The 19,014-nt window shown below is 41.5% G+C and overlaps 1 protein-coding gene across 7 annotated transcripts in view; it reads right to left on the bottom strand.

Annotated features, from left to right (window-relative positions):
* Nucleotides 1-19,014, bottom strand: part of FOXP1 (forkhead box P1) — a 578,556-nt gene that overhangs the window by 132,180 nt on the left and 427,362 nt on the right. For all 7 annotated transcript variants that reach the window (XM_081071680.1, XM_081071679.1, XM_081071678.1 and 4 more), the window contains one exon: nucleotides 12,439-12,540. In XM_081071680.1, the coding sequence (XP_080927806.1) occupies nucleotides 12,439-12,540 (102 nt within the window). The remainder of the gene's footprint in view (nucleotides 1-12,438; nucleotides 12,541-19,014) is intronic.

Here is a 19,014-nt window from a genome sequence, read left to right as displayed (position 1 = left end):
TGTGCTTCATTGAATTTTAATCTTGACACCAAATACACATTTCTGTATTTTGTTTAGTCTCCTTTAATTTTCTATACTTATGAATTCAAGTTCTATGCCATTAACATTATACCTTAAACAGATTAGTAGATGTACAAGGCAAACACAGAGCATTAGGCAGTCAAACAACACTGCAGGTGTTTTTGGATTTTCACGCCATACTTGGCAGGATCCATTTCATCCACACAGTGAAAGATTTCGGTAAGACCGACACTGGGTTCTTTCCACGCTGTTTAGGTTCTTGAAGTGTCCCAGAGGCTTATGCACCTGAGATCAGTCTGCGGCCTCTTCAGCTAAAGCAGTATTTATTGAGTTTCCTTTCTTTTGGGCTCAGATATTTGACTCATTCATTTATTCATTCTCTCATCACTCACTTATTCACTAACTCATTATTGGAAGAAACATCCACAGATTGCCTGCTCTGTGCCAGGCTGGGTGCCCAGTGACACAGCCTCGAGATTTCAGATTCGGGAATAGTTCCTTGGCTGTGAGAGCAATCTAGCATTAATTCATATAAACTTCTGAGAAGACAAGGACAGAAGCGAACCCAGGATGGAAGTTTTAGAACAGCATGACCCTCATTTATGCCAAAATTGACACATTTAGGACAACAAAGCTCCGTCAACACAGTGCTGGGAACAGTAGTAGCAGGGAGGGGTGATAACACTTATTAACTATCTCTTGTGCGCCAGGCATCCTCCGAGGCTACTTCACGTAATTACGTCAGCTCGCCTTCATCACAACTTAGGGTCAGTGCTGTGATCACCCCCACTTCACAGATGAGGAACCGGATGTCTTCCCATCAAGTGTGGTTAACCACAAGTTGACAACAAGCCAAAGGATGGTCCCAGTTATGCTGCTAAATCATATACGGGGGGACGGGGGGGGGGACAAAAAATGTATACACATGACTTGTCTTCATCTTTTGTTATCGGTATATATTGAACATTACAATTTTAATCCAGTTTTTTCCTTTCTTAAAATGTGTATACATTTTTTTGGCACCCTCTGTATTTGAATAGTGACTGATATCAAGTGAATTAACTTGTAATTTCGCATTTAATAGGTAGTCATCCTCCTTGTAAAAGGAGTTTATGTAATGATGAGAAGAGCTAACACTTCTGAGAATTTCCTGGGTCCCAGGCTCCGTGCGGGCACTTTTCAGCCATTAATCATGTCACCTTCACAATCACTTTCAGGTAGAGGAGATAATTTGCCACACACTCTAGATGAGAAAACAAAAATACAGAGAAGCTACGTTTCCAAGGTCACACAGGAGGAAGGGGAAGGCGAGGACTTCAGTCGGGCAGCCTGACACGGGCCACACTGCGCCTGCTCTCACAATATCCTGGTGTGCACATCTCTGAAACTCATCGCCTTGCTGAGTCTGTGAGGAACCGGTGGACAAGGGCCTGTGCCTCTAAGGACAAATTACTCCTTGGTTTTGACCATGAAGAGGTATAGTTTCATGATAAGAATACAACTTGCTCAGTCTCAGATAAGGATATAGGGAAAAACACAAAGTATTGCTGAATTTTAGATAATATTTCAATAGTCACCACAGGATCTATCAGGCTTCCCAGAAAAACTAATCCAGAACTTCTCTCCTCTGGTATATGATCAGCATAGACTAGTCAGACACATCTGTGAATCCTGGTGAGGTGGCACACATGGCACCACTGCTGACTGCAGGGCCCGGGGGGGACACAGGCAGTCAGTCAGCGCGATGGCCCAGAGGCCATCCTGGCTGCAGAATCCTTCAAACAGCAGGCGAGGCAGAGCTACTTCCGACCTAGATCAAATGAAACCTGTCTGCTCTGTCCATTCTGTGTGGTTTGGACTCTTAATTCTGCTTCTGGGATAAATAACAATCCCTTTATGCTATCAAATGAAGAACAAAGCACGCATAATTTCATCGGCATCTTATTAAAAGCAGCTTCATTAGGTCTGACGAAGCAGCTCTTCATGTGCAAACAGGGGGCACCTGGCCTGTGGGTCCTATGGCCAGAGAGTCAAAAGGAACCTGGAGGTCGTGGCATAGGAACCGATGGAAAAGAAGCACAGGACACAGCAGAGAAACGCAGGAAACGCAGCACGTCATGTGGCTTTTGGATTCCTTCTGAAGAAAGCAGACAGAGAGAGAATTCTCTCGGAATTAAACTCAAACACAATTTAATGACCACGGTCCTCTGTCTACATGGCAGGTGACAGACAAGCAATATTTTCAATCTTGGGGATTTGGTATAGTAGGTACTGGTGGACCACTGAAAGTTTTGAATAGCAGAGTGACATGGCATTTGGGGAAAGACTGAGGGCAGCAGGTAGGATGGGTATACACGTGAAGGACAGACATGCTCTAAGGGGATGGGGGGGGAGTGGTTATAGTTGTTTGCCAAGTTCTAGGCACATGTTAACTAAAGGTCTGAACTCTGGAACGAGGCAACATCAGGGGAAACACAGAGAAAGGAACAGACAGAACATACTCATTGGAAGGGAAAATGGCAGATCTGATGACAGGTACCGTGGCGGGGATGAAGGAAATTAATAAGTCCGTGATGACTCAAGACTCTGAGTCTGGTGATAAAAGTGACCCGCAGGATTGCACGTAACTGAAATTGCTGTGATCGTGAGCTAGCAGAGAGGCATGGACAGACAGCTGGGGTCGGGGGGTAGGGGGCACACACAAGCTTGGAGTCAGGGCACCAGAACAAAGAAGGGGGACGGATCGCTACAGAGCACGACAAAGAAGTGCAACTTTGGGATAGTGATTAACTTGTGTCCCAGCAGAGAACAGGGAAGTAAAAGACAACGTCCTGGGGGCCGGGGGCCTGGAACTGAAGGAGTTCAAAAGAAGGCCGGCCGTTTGCAAAGAGCTGAGTACCCACAGGATGAGTTATCTACAAGGAAGTCAGGGAGGCTGAGGGGGGGAAGAGACGTGCCACTGAATTTAGTGACAAGAAAATTCAAGAAAATGATGAGAAGAAAAGCCAGATTTGGGGAGGTTAGGAAAAAAAGTAGCTGGTTAAAACAAAACAAAAGTTGAAGAAGCAGGCAAAATACCCAGGCTCTAAAAGTTTGGTAGCAAAAGGAGGAGTTAGAAGAACGTAGCTGGGAAGGGTTGAGTCATCCAAAGTTTTTGAATTCACCCATTTAAAAATCCACATTTCACCATGAACACCAATAAGCGCTGGGCTCTGTCTGCCTGAATGTTTACTAACTTTCCCCAATGGGATGTAACATAAAAGGACGCGGGCTGGCGCTCTTTACCTAATTGTGTCCTGGCAGCTTCAAGCTCTACTGCTGAAGTAGTTAAAAACCTGTGCTTTTGATGAAGGGGAAAGTTATGAATAGAAGGCAGTAGCGCTCGACCCTGCAGAAATGACTGGTATTCAGTCTCTGCAACTTACTGGGCAATAATTTGAGATTCCAACAATCTCAATAGCAAGGCGGCTGAAGTCCACCCAAAGTTCAAATTGGGGTATGTTCTCTTTAAAATTTTGAGAGCGACTAAATATGACAACCATCTGATGTATGAAAATTATTCACAACCAAAAACAGACAGTCTGGAAATAGCTGGGATGACTTCATTTAGACAGAATTACCCAAATCTGTTTCTAATATACACAGTACACATAATAAATTTTTACAATATGACAAGGAAAACAAACTTAATAAAAGTTCCCAATCTTTTGTTACACAAGCATGCTATACCCATGCCATGTTTATAATAGTTTGCTCATGATATCACAGCTCAGTAACAAAGGCCCAGGCAATACAAAAACAGTTACTAGGCATGACATCAACTCACAACTACCGTAATTACATCGGTACACAAATTTCCCAAACTGTACATTTTCCAAACTGCTTCTCAATTTCAACGGCTGCCTTTAGACAATTACTTGCAGAGTTGTCTGCAGGCTTTGAGTAATACCCGTCTTTCTTCTCTTTCCCAAGCGTCATTTCCCTTTAGAAAGTGCATATTTCAATTACAAGCACTATTTTTCAAATATGCCCATAAACATATGTCCAAATTAGGAGACAGTGTGGTCTGGTGGTTAGTGACAAGCATTAGGCATCAGCAGCTTTGATCCTGTTCCTTTTGCTGTCCCTGTTTGCTAGGCCCAGGCCATGCTCAGGCACAGGCGGTAGAATGTAACAGGCACAGATTCTCGAGCCAGACTGCTGGGGCCAGAATCTCAGGTCTGCCACTTATCAGCTGTTTGGCCCTGGATTTAACTTCTCCATGCCCCACTTTCCTCATCTGTAAAATGGAAATAATAATAATGTTTATCCCCATATGGTTGTTGTACAGTAGCTGGCTTCTCAGTGTTTGCTATTTATTATTATTACCATTATATTTTGGGGACTCAGTTTCCTGTTTTAAAACTTGGCTTCAATTATCCTGACCCATCGAGAATTGTGTGATTTTCTAATGTTAGGACAAGTGTTTCACTTCGGTCATATTACCTGGATATAGTGAGGGTCAATGAATAAAGTTTGAATGAATGAATGAATGAATGAATGAATGAATGAAATCCATAGGTTCTGTAATACCCAATAGTTACAGAAGTGAAAAATATTACCTCGCAGAAATTAGTTTTCATTCTCCTTCTCTGATGGCTCGCTTTCATGTTCCTGCAGCTAATGCAGATAAATACCTCCAGCCCAATTGAAATAGTAAGTGTAGAGGAAAAAATAGATCGCCTTGTGATTTCAGAAGCATATTTCTCTATGAACCAAGCTTCTTGAGCCCATCCCATATGCACGACCTCTGTCTCACTGTGCTGCATGGTCAGCTGGCTTTCCCGACTGGGCCTGGTGCCAGGGGAGCGAGACTACCCCCATTGTCACTTCTGGTCCATGGTGCTTGCACCAAATGCTGTTATTCTAGGCTTCAGGAAATTTTCTAACCACTGGACAGGGTCCAGCGCTGTGTGCTAATGAGTTTCAGATTGGAGGATTTCACTGTGCATGTGTCAGAAAAGTGCCACGGTTTATGGAGAGGTGGGGGCAGGGAAGAAAAAACACAAAAAGGAAGAAAAAACAGTAGTTAAAAAATGCTGGCTACTCAAATTGACAGGGAACGTGACCTCTGCACTTCATCAGAAATTCCTGCAGACTTACAAAATAAAAGAGTTTGCTTTTATCACACACTGTGAGACGCATGGAAAAATGGAAAACACTACATCACTTGACCTTGACGTGCCCTCTTTCAACCACAGATGAATATTGTGTACAAAAATTCTAAATCAACTTAAGATGTTCAAAAAAAAAAAGCTTTAATTTTCTGCATTCAACTTGATGATTACTACTTTGGTTCTTGAGATTTTGCGTAGAAGGTTCACACAGGAAAGGGCCTTATAATTCCAGGAGATGTATTTTATCACTGTGGGGTAATGTGGTGGCCTCTGCTGAGTGGGCACATGGTGGTCTACACATCCCTCTACTCCCTGGAAAAGAACGAGCAAGCCTTACTTGCCCAGCTTTGAAAGTCACCCAAGACTGAATCGTGGTTATTTGCTTACATTAACGGAACATTAAAACCCATTTTAAACAACCTAAGGAAACTCGAGCTATCTTCGCTCGGTGACTCACATCTCTGGGACGCTTTTTCTCCCTTCCAGGTGACCAACAGGCCTGCTACCAAGACGTCTCATTATACTATCATAGTCTATCAAAGAAGCCTCCCTTCACAGAAGAGTCGAACTCACAGGACTCTTTTTTGAGTAATGAGATTACATTTCTTTTTTTTTTCTTTTTCTTTCTTTCTTTTTTTTTTTTTTTGCCACACAGTACTGGCGACTTTAAAAATCCAATACTTTCACATCCTCGAACTGTCATCAACATTTTTTCAGACGATGTCAATAAAATTGATTGCCTGCAGTTCTGAATTCTGCTCTGCACATGGAAACAATATAATTTGTTTTAAAGTATTTTCAATGGGGGCGGAAGGAGAAACAGAACCTCAGCAGACCTATCCGCAACATTGGGGTGGGGTGGGGAACAAACCAGAAGCAAAGCAAGTGGCCTGAATATTAGGGGCTGATGGAAACTTTGACAAAAATTCCTGATGCATAAACCCTAAACCTTACTGTTGTGCTGACTGATATGTCTTCCTGTCAGATATGAATGATGTTTCTGGAACATTAATACGTTCATTAAATTGTAACTCCCTGTACTTAAAATATTCTGTACTTTGGCTCAGAGGCATCTTGACAGCTTTCTTGTAATCATATATGTGAGGCCCCAGACTACACAGTTGTTGAGATGCCTCATACCTACAGCCAATCTGTTGGTTTTACAAATTTAATCTAGATATTAAGGAACTGATTGTGGAATCACGTTGATTTGACATCTTCAACTCAGCTGCGTGTCACAGAAACCACTACAGGCGGTGAGCGATTCCCATGATGCCCAGCAGCTGTACATACCTCTAACTCCCTAATCCGCAAGACTACAGACTGTAAGACTAAAAACACGACTCATTTTTTTCCCCCTGAAGCACAAGTGGATGACCAGCAAGGGTCCGACAGTGTTATTCCTAATTACCTTTTTTTTTTTCACTCTTGATCCTGTGGCTCTCATAATTAGTTACCTGGGGCTGCAATCCAATTTGAAGTGATGACAAGAAAGTGATCCATGAAAAAGTAATAAGTTAAATCCAATTTCAGCCTTCCTCTAATTAAATGCACATGGAACTAATGACTGCAACCCTAGCATTTCAGTGATAATGGTAATTAGCGAGGTGGGAGTCACTCTTTCTCAGCACTGGAGGTGTAAACCACAAGGTAAAATGGTAGGAGCACTCTTAATTACATGTGTCATTTTGTCAGCAATTTACACGTTTTTGACCAGTCAAGTATGTTTTCTCCTGTCCCTTCCCACCTCCTAGCCCCAACAACGATTATAACATACTTCTCCATGTTCCAACACATGGAAGCTCATAGGAGCACTTCAGACTTGAGAACGAGAAATAACTTTCCTTCGCTAGTGCTCACTGCTGTGACGCACACAGACAAGGCAACAATTAGTGGAATTATGCAGATCTTAGTTTTCTTAATGGAAATCCAGATGTTGACAGTGGAATTGGTTTTGGTTGACTTGGTTTTATTTTTGCTTACGATATGGAAAATATAAGAATTTGTTTATTTGTGGAAAACATGGCACTCAGCAGTTGCTGAGTAAATGCATATCGAAGGAGAAGCATTTACTAACTTGCCCATGGCATACAAGTCCTCTGTGGTCCTAACCAACCTGGTTTTCCACCGGGGGCTGCCAGTCTGTATGCTCTGAAGCAAGTCACTTAACCTCTCCAAGTTTCACCTCCCTCCTCCACAGGCTGATTTAATAATAGTTCCTATACCACAGAGTAGCCATGGGGCTGGTCCATATGAAGCACCTACTAACCATTAATTATCTATGCACATTGTGACAAATAACGTGCTTACATATAAAATATTAGCATCACACGTGCATTTTAACGCTTCAATACATTTATTGACCGTATAATTAAATGTCCAAACTGGGATACTCTGGAGAAAGAGAATTATTAATAAATACGCCCAGCCACACAAAGAGACAGGGGCTGTCCGGAGCAGACTGGGACAGAGGGTGACCGTGTATACAGCTGAAGTTGAAAATAGAAAAATGAGCTAACTCATTATATTAAAACGCACCTCGGAATTTTTAGGGAGGCAAGGACAAAACACATTATTTTACAGAAAAGAAATTCTTAACATGAGAGCATTTAGCCAGGGCAACAAACAGACTTGTGGAGCTTCATGAAGCTCTTATGCCTAGATGCAAAATTCTGTGTGTGAGTGCTTCTCGGAAGGAGGGGGTCACTGTTTCTATCATGGTTTTAATGGTGTGTGTAATCTGAAAGACTTAACTAACCATTTCTAAAGCATCATTTCTATTTTATTGTCTCTTATCAAGACTTATTTTTTAGGATTTTGGGATTCTCCAAAGTCAGATGATCACAATGAAATCTTAAAAGGTACTGAAATTTCAACATTTCGTATCTGTTTAATGACAGGGATGCCATTTCTAGACAATGTTAACTCTATAGACATTTAAAAAAAATTATTTGCTTCCTTCTCCCGAATTACCCACTTTACTAATTTAGTGCATAGGGATATTTTTTAAGGGTCACTATTTCAAAACCATTCCATTTCACTATCTACGACATAAAATCGTAGTTTCCTTTAAAGGTTTCCTCTTACCAATTTATTCCTTAGTGAATAACGTGCAAATGATATGAGGTACTAAGATTCTAAGCGGCATTAATGCAAAGCAAAAATGCTGCCTAAAGCATGTTTTATATAACTGCAAATAAAAATGCTAAAAACACCTGCTCGATATTGTATTTGAACCTCCTCCACTTAAAGCAGGACTAAAAGGCTGACCTTCCAGTGGATTTCAATACCCTCCCTTCCAGTGAAATGGCCTCCTGTGTGAGGGGCTTGCACGTGATATCACCTTGGAAAGAAGGGGATAGATAGGCAGAAGACAAAACTATCAGGAGATCGGTTTCAAGTTCAAATTCTTTATAGATGGCCTGAACTTGTGGTCAGCTTTCCACTGTAAGCAACACATAGGGTTTACTTTCTTTCCCAACTTTAATGCTGCCAGAATACACATGTACTTTTACTTTCTTAGGAGAAAATGTGTCATTTGATTTCCTTCCAGTTTATGTACTCATGCCAACAACTAAAATGCTTAAAGAACCAAAATGAATTACTACCCAGAAACGGTGGTCAAAGTTCCAGAATTCGATCAATAAAATTGCTCATCTACTCACAAATTAATCCTCAGCCAGTAAAGTTACACATTTTTGAGGTTATGAGCACACCTGCACCGTTAAGCATTTATTTCACTTGTTTAAGCAATCTTCAGAAATATATAAATATTTATAAAAGTAAGCCTACTATTTTTACTGAAATATAATTTTCTTTTTGCAGCAAACCCTGTTTATTCTTTGCAACTCTAAGCAATCTGAAGGCAGGTTGTGTCCTCCAGTTTCGTGTCTCCGGGCCCAGCGCGCAGTGGCGTCGCCAGAAATGTTTCAGTCGCATCTCATTAGTTCAGATCGTTCTGATCCTGAATGTACGATGAGGCCAATTTTCATTTGTATCATTCATAAAAAATTGGCAAAGCAAATTAATAGACTAAATAAGGGGATATTTAGGTTACTAAGCAGAATATTTTTCAAGAACTTCAGAAGCGATAGCTATACCCAATTAATCCTTTATATAAACCACATCACCACCCAAGAATCTGGCCAGTTCAGATTTAGTTTAACATATGTATCTGCAAAGAACATTATTTCTCTCTTCTTTACTCTCCGTGAAATCAGTTCAAATTGGTGATGTTTGACTACATTTTGTGATCTCTATTGAGTAAGCACTTATAACCTCCTCTAACTTTCCATTTTCTTTTGTTTGTATCATCAGCCTGTGAAACTGGAGAGCGCTGCCAAACATAAAGCAGGGAAGTGTGAGATATGCTTAAAATATGAGTCACAGTGTATGTGGGGATTTGGGATTCATTTTTTTCCTCAAGCTATCGGCAGATGAAATCCTTCTTCCCTGTCAAGCTTCCTCTATGCGCAGGATCTGAAATTTTCTAAAATAGGTCTCTCAGTATAGTTATGAAGGGTAAGAAGATCAGAAAAGAACACTTCAGATTTACTATAGGATTTCCCTTTCATTTTAGAGCCATTCTAGCCGAGATGCCCCAGTGAAGACATGGTATGGCAAGACATATTTAAATGTGAAGGTTAGACCTTCCATGAATCACTGAGACTATGCACGTATTTTTATAATGAGGTAATATGCCATGTGACCTAGGTTAGTAGTTTCTCTTCTCTGTTTAGGGAAGGCCAGCCAACATAATAAAAGTTGGTGGATTTGCATGACCCTACCAGGCAGCTGATGTGGTCTATAATGCATGACCCTACCAGGCAACTGAGATGTGGTCTATAATGCATGTTTGTGAGTAGGCACACACACACACACACACACACACACACACAGTCAGCCAACTCTTCTTTTTCATCCCAATCAATTCTTATAGCTGGTCTAAATTCTCTGCTTGTCAACTCTCCCACTGAGGAAGGCAGGAAGGGACTCAAAACATCTTCTTTAGTGAAACCAGCATTCAAGATGGCCCCCTCATCCCACACTTTTTATACAGACTGAAGTGCTCAGCAGAATGTGTTAAATTGGTTTTGACACTGTCCTTGCCAAGAAAAATGAAGCTCTCTGTATTATACTCTTCTGGTGGCTAAAAACCTTACAACGGGCAAGAAGATAAAGAGCCCTCAGAAGGAAATCCCCTGAAACTTTACTTCATATATTTAGCCCTAAAGGAACTTCGTTCACCTTAGAAGAGAAGTTACCTAAAAATGCCATATGTTTTAAAAAAACAAGTATGAGGGGAAATAAGCCTACTATAAAAAAAATAACAAATGATATTCAATACTGAAGAGCAGTGTATCAGACAGATTGTGTATGTGTGTACTGTTTCTTTATCTCTAGCCAAAGCTCTACTATGTGTAAGATTTGCAGCCTCCAATAATATATTGTCATTTTTCCAATGCACTTGAGGCCTCACGAATTCAAGAGGACTCAGTATTTTTAAGACTGTGAGAGCTCCAGGAGGGAGGCAAAAAGAATGGACAGTCATTTGAATCACTGAGTGACAGGCTAGGCTCGCTCCCTGTATACATTAATAAATTAGAATTTTAATTGTGTCTCTGTCTGCAGGAGATGCCCCAGCACTTTAATATGTACCAACAATTGGCTATGTTCTGGAATCTGCAATGTGGCCTCCACTGCTGACCTCTGAAACACAATTCCCAGTCTGACTGCGGAAACTGTTCAGTTTGATCCTTTCAACTTATTTGAATCCTGACAAATAAGCTCACAGCTGAAAGGTCAACACAGTCATATTTCATCCTCCAGAGCTGTTCTTAAGACATCTGCACAACAAAGCACTTCTTATAGCACCTGACATGGGACCTCACTGGCACTGTACCTCATTAAAAATGTCCCCAGCATTCACACACATTGAAAGGCATATGGATTGGTGATGGTTTACCAAGTATGTGCTTTTGGAAGTGTTAGTAAACAATGCACATCGTCACTCAACTGTTCCAATAAAGTGTTGCTACAGCACTGAACTCTACCTCAACAGCGATGGTTTCCCAAGCAGATATACAAAAACTAGAAATTTGTTGCCCACGGTCAATTTGATCTTTGCCGGATAAGGTGTGAACGGGTATTGGTCCACTCTGATCAGAGAGAGATCAACACAATCTAGAATCTGGGTTAACCTTGTGATCAAATTAACTAGCAGCAAGTTATGCCCATCAGCAACTGTTTCTAGATTCTGTCCCCAAATGTCCAGTGTGAGAAACTCATCTTAGCCTCCCCCTTTGGGTTGCCCACCCTTGGCGAGGAAAGTAGCTGAGCCACCCAGTACCTACCTGCAAGTGCCCTGTCTTGGATGTCAGTGTGAATACCCTGAGTCAAGTTTCTCTGAAGTTTCTATCACAATTTTCTAGTCCAACAGATAATCTAAATGAGATTTTTATGACCTCACTCCTCCTCCTATTCTGTTAACCCCTGTCCTCATGTGCCTACAATGAGAAGTCACTAAAACAATCTTTCTTAGTATCTTTATATAAAATCACTCGTCATTTTTTATCAGTGATTCAGAAGTATGCTGAAAACATCCACTGAAGAGCAGAGTGTGTATTACACTCACGACTGGGTATATGAAAAACACCACGTCCTCTTCAGTCCCAATAGCAGTTCTTGATAGTACTGGCTTTGGGGGCTGAATAACTCTGTTTGGGGGACTTCCCCGTGCAACGTAGGATGTTCAGCAGCATCCCTTGCCTCTACCTACCAGACTGTCAGCAGCACCCATGATCCCCCAAGTCGTAACATCCAACAAATGTCTCCAGACGTTGCCCATTGTCCCCAGGGAAGGAGAGGGGCAAACTCTGCCCCAGCTGGGAAGCATTGCACGGAAGTAACGCATGTGTGTATCCCATCATGACAGAATTTCTAGACCCATCAATAGAGAATGAGGTAATATTCTGAGTACCATAAACTTTTTCTCAGTGGTAAGATAACACGCACTACAAAGCAACCCACACCTGTAGCTACTCATCTTCCTATTACATGGTCTAAGTAGTTACTCCCAACAACAAAACTTTTGGTTGAATAGCCATTTTCCCTAAAATGTCAAACTCTGCTGGTAAACTAAAAATGTACCTTTTGCAGAAGATTTTATTACATGATTTTCAATTCTCAATACAATCCACTTCTGAATTGCTTATCAGCTATCCCAAAGTGTACAATGTCATTTTTTAAAATGAACTTTTACCTGAAGGGCTGGTTGTTTGTCATTCCTCTTGGGAGATTTTAATCCGCTAACTTGCTGCTGTTGTTGCTGCTGAAGGAGAAGCTGTCTCGCCACTTGAAGTGCCTGCAAGGAAAAATGGAAGAAAAACATTTCTGTGACTACACAGGTTCGGGGGCCTCTTTCACAAAAGGACTCCAAAAAGTGCACTTTAGAACGGGATCCTGACTTTCCCATTTCCAGGCAAATGAAACAGCAAACCAAACTTTCTGCTAAGTTGGAAAACTTTCCAGAATTTGTTTACATTTTCTTAGATTTAGCGGGTTCTTTCGGCATAGCAACCCATCTAAGCAGACATTTTATTCCTACAAAAAGTCTGACACGAAACTTGGAGCAGGAATGACTAGGACTTTGAGGAAGGATGGCAGCGAGAAGCCAGGAAGGATCTGGGCAAACACAGAGACAAGGAGACAATAAAGGGCTCTTTTCAGAGGCTCCATCACCCTCCTCCAATTCTTCTTGGGGCAACCTGGGAACACATGTTCAAAGTAACACTTTTACCTCATCTAAGTCCAAATAAAGAGGAAGAGTTAAGTGACGTACCAAACTATGGATGTAGTTATTTGGGAAGGAAGACCCAAACAGACGAGCTGTACCGAGGATAACCTCAGTGGGCTATGTAAGAGAAAACTGTGCGAACTGGACCTCTACTAGTACGTTGGGCACCTGTGGACAGCACTGCTTCTGCCTGCTACAATGCGTCTTTCAAGCTTATGTCATAGACGGCTTTATTTAAAGGCAGTAATTGGAGAAGTGATATGAATTGGAGATAAAGCAAAAGGAAAACAGGAGACCTCCGAAGTGCCAGAGGTATGACTGACCAATCTGTTTTGTTTTAAATCAAGTATAGTTGACACACAGTATTACGTTAACTTCAGGTGTACAACATAGTTTATGTACCTTACGATGTGATCACACTGTGTCTAGTACCCATCTGTCACCATGCGAGGTTATTACAATATTATTGACTATATTCCCTGTGCTGTATATTAATACCAATCTTTTTGAAGCATTCAAATAAAATAGAAAAGAAATATGCCATCAATAAACCCTCATGGGGACATTCACTGTCAAAGCACTGAATAGGAATAATAGCTAGCCACGCCTTTCCACAGGGAGCACAGGGTCAGTAGCAGAAACCCGAAGTTTGCATACTTGTGCTAGAAAAATCACAGAAGTTAGGTTATTTGAGTCAATACAGCTGAGAACCACGAATGCACATGGAAGAAACCCCAAGAATGCTCTTTGAATAATGTGCCTAGAGTTTAGAGAGAAATGAGATTTCTTGGTGATTACACCAATAAGGATTTCTATATGGTAACTAATCATTTGGGCCTCAAAAAGACGCACACATAGATGTGGCCAACGTTACCAAAAGGATCTGGCGCGACCGCTTCAAACAATGTGCGTAAGGCGTGGACAATGGGAACATACTGCTCAGAGTGGAGCAGAGACTTCATTTATATAAGAAAATACTGTGTATCATTTCACGAAAACTTAGTGACACTGTGGAGGGGGGGGGGAAGGTATCATGGCACTCGGTTCCTGTGTACTGAGCTCAGGAGAGGGGAAAACAGAGTGGTCAGAGGATTGTGGTCCATAAGTGGACACACAAATTGCTGAATCAGCAAGAGTAGTACTTCTCCTAAAAGGACAATCTCACTAAATTAAGCTCATAACTACACTCCTGTAACAAAGAATATTTTTAAGATACTTTGTAAGGCTGAGTTGAGTGGTGTTTTTGTATCTAAGTGGCACAAAGGGAGGCAATGAAACAGAAGGACAGATAAATAAATGGGTAACAAAGAAAAGGCCTTGGGAAAGATGGAACTCTCCTACCCCACCCCCTACTGCACCCACCCCTCTTGTCGCAGGGAGGCCTTCTGCCTACTAAACTCACCACACCAGCCCTTCTGACGCAACACACAGGCTATTTCATCTGGGAAGGGAGAGACATGTTCGAGAAGAGCCTCGAGAAAAGAGGCTGTCTGAGAGGGGCATCTGGAAGCCAGGTCGCCTGGGAGAGTTGCCTGAGGCTCCAGCCTGCCATCTCGCAGGAGGGTGTACCATCACTGGACTCAGGGTTTCCTTGTCTCCTTGGAGACGCTCAGTACATGCGTAGGTGTAAAAGTGGGCAGAGTGAAGATTTCATTTATATCATATAAGAAAAATAGTCCCCTTTGCAAGTGCCTGCAGGAGCCAAAGCCTTTCCTCTCCTACTATGTATGTGCCCTTAACTATTTCACATGAGGTTTTACGGCTTTTTTCATGTAGAAGAGGGAACTGCTACATATTTTAAGTGCGACTGTCAGAGTTCCCAGAGTAATAGACGGACCTACAAAGACCTGCTACCTGGAAAGGCTGACAGAGGGAGTGTAGATGGCAGCGAAAAGATGGTGCCGAGAGAAAAACACGGGGGTGGGGAAGAGGAGAAAGGTCACACGCATTTAATATCAAAATAGAGCAAGTGAAGAAAAACAAAGTAACAACAACTCCACAGTCACAAATCTTTGTTAAAATAACTTACCACGTTTTACCAAATATTTGGAGAACAGGTACTCAAAATGTAAATAACCAAGTCTCAAAGAATCTATACAATTAACTCCTCATGTCAGTAAAAGGGGTGCTATTAAGTGTCTTTATAAAAAAAGTTCACACAGAGAAAAAGAACTATTCTTATATGAGCTGTTCTCATAAACGTACTTAAGCAAAAGAAAGTGTAGGACTAAACAAGTTTGCAACAAATGTTTACTGAGCTGGCTCTATGTAAGGATTACACATTTCAAATTAGCTACTGGAATCCTTGTTGGTTTGAAGAAATTATTTTGCTGATTTGAAGACAAACATGTCATTTATGTGCATACTAGACTTTTCAGACCCAGCACGGAGTCCGAGGACTTCCGTCACTTGAACCCCAGGACCTCAGAGCACTTCAGACTGAGCCTCACTAACGCAGGTGATCAGAGATGGAAGCACAGAGCAGAAGACGTGGAGAAGCTGGTGGAAACACAAGGGGGATTTTAGGCAGACTAGTGAAGAGAGAAGAAGACAAGGTGAAGATGTACAAACTGGCTTCCAAATATCTCCTCAAAATGAATGCAAACAGGTAAAATAACTTCAAATATTTGTGATGGAGAAACAATACTAGGGCAAAGAATTATTCAGCTTGATATGAACGATTATGAATGATTCCACAATAATTCCCCAGCCTTACCATGAATGTGGGAGCAAAGTCAGAGCGACATACTGCCCCTTCCCCCACCCAATCTACTTAGGTCTGGGCTAGAGTTTTAAAACATTTTATTAGAACTTATAAAGCGCTATGAAATCAACCACTAAAGGGTGTTGCTTTTCTGATTCCCACGATATATAAGTAAGTCACTGTAATCTAGGTTTTAAATTGTCACACAAAAAAAGAAGAGAAATCCTTACTCTGCAAGACGGTGTTCAAACATTATAATACAAATCTCTGGTATCTATCATTTGTAGAAAAGTCAAACAATGCTTATGATCATGTTCACTGTAGGTCAGTGGAAAGTTTGGAAAGACTGATGTGTCCCCTTTGGGAACTGCACGGAAGACCTAACTATGGAGCACGTCCACTGCGTTTCCCTTGCATGTGTACCTGATAGCCGTTTGCACCTGTTATGTTCATCCAAACCAGATGAATGTCTTTCATCTCAGACTCACTGACCATCGGAGATCTGTTCCAATACAACTAAGAAGTAAGAATGGGCTTTTCATATTTTTGTAACATTATCTCCATCACAACTGGAGAAAGGTCCTTCAAGATACCCTGTTTGGTGTGAAGAGGGCCAGTTGTATGGTGATGGATGGTAACCAGACTTTTGGGGGTGACGACTTAGAAGTGTACACAGGTGTCGAATTATACTGCTGCACACCTGAAACCTATGCATATGTAAAAAAGGTATCCTGCTTGGAGATAAAATTAGATCCTTTGGGTTGAGACTAACAAGGTATGCAGACATGTATTTGTGTGTTTATGAGAGAAGGGAAGGGAGAGACAGAAGTAGAGACCCACACAGAGAGAAAGGATATCAATAAATGACAACGTTTTGCTTTTAGGAAGCAAAACCAACTCTGACTCAAGTTCCAGACGAACTGCTAATGTAAATACCTTAAAAGGCCCCATCCCGTCTCCAGCGATCTCTTAACTCTTGGTGGCAGTCCTGGGCTGAGTTGAGCCAACACCTCCTTTATAACAGATGTGACAATTGCCTGGCACTGCAAAACGTGGTGCTGTATGTGAGTGCACGGCTCGGGTTACAGTAAAGGCACAGTTCAAGGATGTCACAGAGTGGCACTTACTTAGAGCCCAGTTGCACACACTCACATTTATTTTCCTTCAATAAGCTAAAATAAAAGGCTCTGTGAGCTAACAGAGGAAGGAGTGGAAGGCACACACTGCCTCCATCTGTGAACTGTCTAGTCTCCCTGTCTGCCGTGGCTGTCCTCTTTGCCCCTACCTACACAAGGGGTCGGAGTCGCCTTATGATCACCACACCATGGGCCATAACCAGCGCAGTACTCAGTATGCAGCACTCAGGGAGTCCGGGAGATTGGTGCTTGGTTGCTATTTGGCAGGCCAGGCTTTTATGCTAACTGCAGACCTGGACATCTTTGGTCCATTCTATTGGTTCAAGATTACTTTATTCTCATCAGTACCTTTATATTCTTAGTAAATAAATACCATCTGTTATTTACAAACTATGTTTTACATAAGCATGTTTACAACTTTTGAGCTATTTATATCTCAAGATCATAGCAGGTGTTTATATTTTAGGGGCTAGGAATCCCTATATTTAGCATGTTTTTCAAGGTAGCTGATGTTCAAAAACATGTTAACCATGTTTTAAGAAACATTAACAAGTTTACATAAAATACGGTTTGCGTAAACATGCACACATACATAAAGCAAGCCAGTAGAAGGAGAAAACCTTCACATAACTTTTTATACAACATACTTTGTGAAGAGGTCTGAGATGACAGCGGCACGCAGTGGCCTTCCAAAACTCTGACTGGCAGCACTTTTAGGTCACGGTCGGCAAACTATAGAGTCCGTGGCCCAAATCCAAATCATCACCTGTTTTTGTTAAGCTCATGAGATAAGAATGGATTTTACTTATTTAAAAGTTGGGAAGATAATTAACAGGAAGAAGAATGTTTTGTGACATGTGAAAATTATTTGGAATTCAAATTTCAGTGTCCACAAATAAAGTTTTATTTGAACACAGTCAAGTTCATTTGCTTACATACCGTCTATGGCTGCTTTCGTGCCGCAAGGCAGAGTTAAGTACTTGCGACAGAGACTGTATGGCCCACAGAATATAAAGTATTTCCTATCTGACCCTTTATAGGAGAAATCTGCCAACCCATCTTACACTCTTAGTTGTATTCTGAGGTTCCCCCAAAGATGCCACTGGACAGAATTTTATATAAACAAAGCTTGCAATCAGTTGCCAAAAACAATTTTAGAATTTAACTAGATTCAAGGACATTACTAATTAGCTGTTCTTAAAGATCAATCTCATTTTGATTTTCTGAAAAGGAAGTGGGACATGAAAACAAAATACATCCATGCGTTCTTCTATCTGAAACTATTTAAAACTAGCTGCAAACTTCGAACACGTGTTTCTTCCCACAGATAATTTGCAGCAGTTCAGAGTGAGTCTCCTCATTTGAGTGTGAGGTCCCAAACACCCTAAGGATGAAGACAGTGTGTGCTATTGGCCGGTTGGGAAGAGGAGGCTATTTCCTGTCTGCCTGAGAAGCTGTCCCACTTCCAGCTTCAACGGCAGCTGAGTCAGCCACCCTTCCTGTAATTTCTTTTCCTAGACTCTCTCCACCCCTCAAGATCAAACCTGTTTCTCAGATAATTTCACAGGCTAATCAACAGTCACTGAGCATACGGGGGTGGGAGGAAAAGCCAGCAATAAAAGGCAGCATGAGAAACTCAGTAGGAAAGGAGTCATGTTCTCTTTTTTTTATTTCTCAACCTCTGCATACACCTTAAGTCCCTGTGGAGAGCCTTTTCCCCCTGAACTAATCTTCTATCTTGGTGCAATACCAGCAACTAACAACCACCGTAATATGAGTCCTCATTACTTAACACAACAGAACAATCACTCTGTAGTGGGACCCGGACCAAGTATGTCGGGAAACTCAGTCACCTCCTTGCTTTGGACAAAGAAATTACTGCAGCACAGGATGGAAAGGTTTGTGGGGTCACTTAAAAGAAAGACATTATAGTTGCTGATAGGACTATTCGTTCAGAATCAACAACATTCCAAGGCAGCGAGTTCTCCAACAAGAATGCAAATATATATTTATACGACTATCATATGTATATGATATTTACAAATGGAGCATTTGGTTAACACAGGAAAAAGGAACTGAGCTAATTTCATAGAGGGATTCCAGTGATTGTGAAAATGTTAGATGCTCAAGGAAAGATTCCGATTCTAGTGATTGTGTAAATAAATGTTAGCTACACAAAGAAAGTACTGGAGCAGAATATCA

Source organism: Rhinolophus hipposideros, assembly GCF_964194185.1.
Source record: "Rhinolophus hipposideros genome assembly, chromosome: 14".
Taxonomy (NCBI): domain Eukaryota; kingdom Metazoa; phylum Chordata; class Mammalia; order Chiroptera; family Rhinolophidae; genus Rhinolophus; species Rhinolophus hipposideros.
The sequence above is the reverse complement of the archived record's forward strand: the minus strand, read 5'-3'. Positions and strand labels throughout refer to the sequence as shown.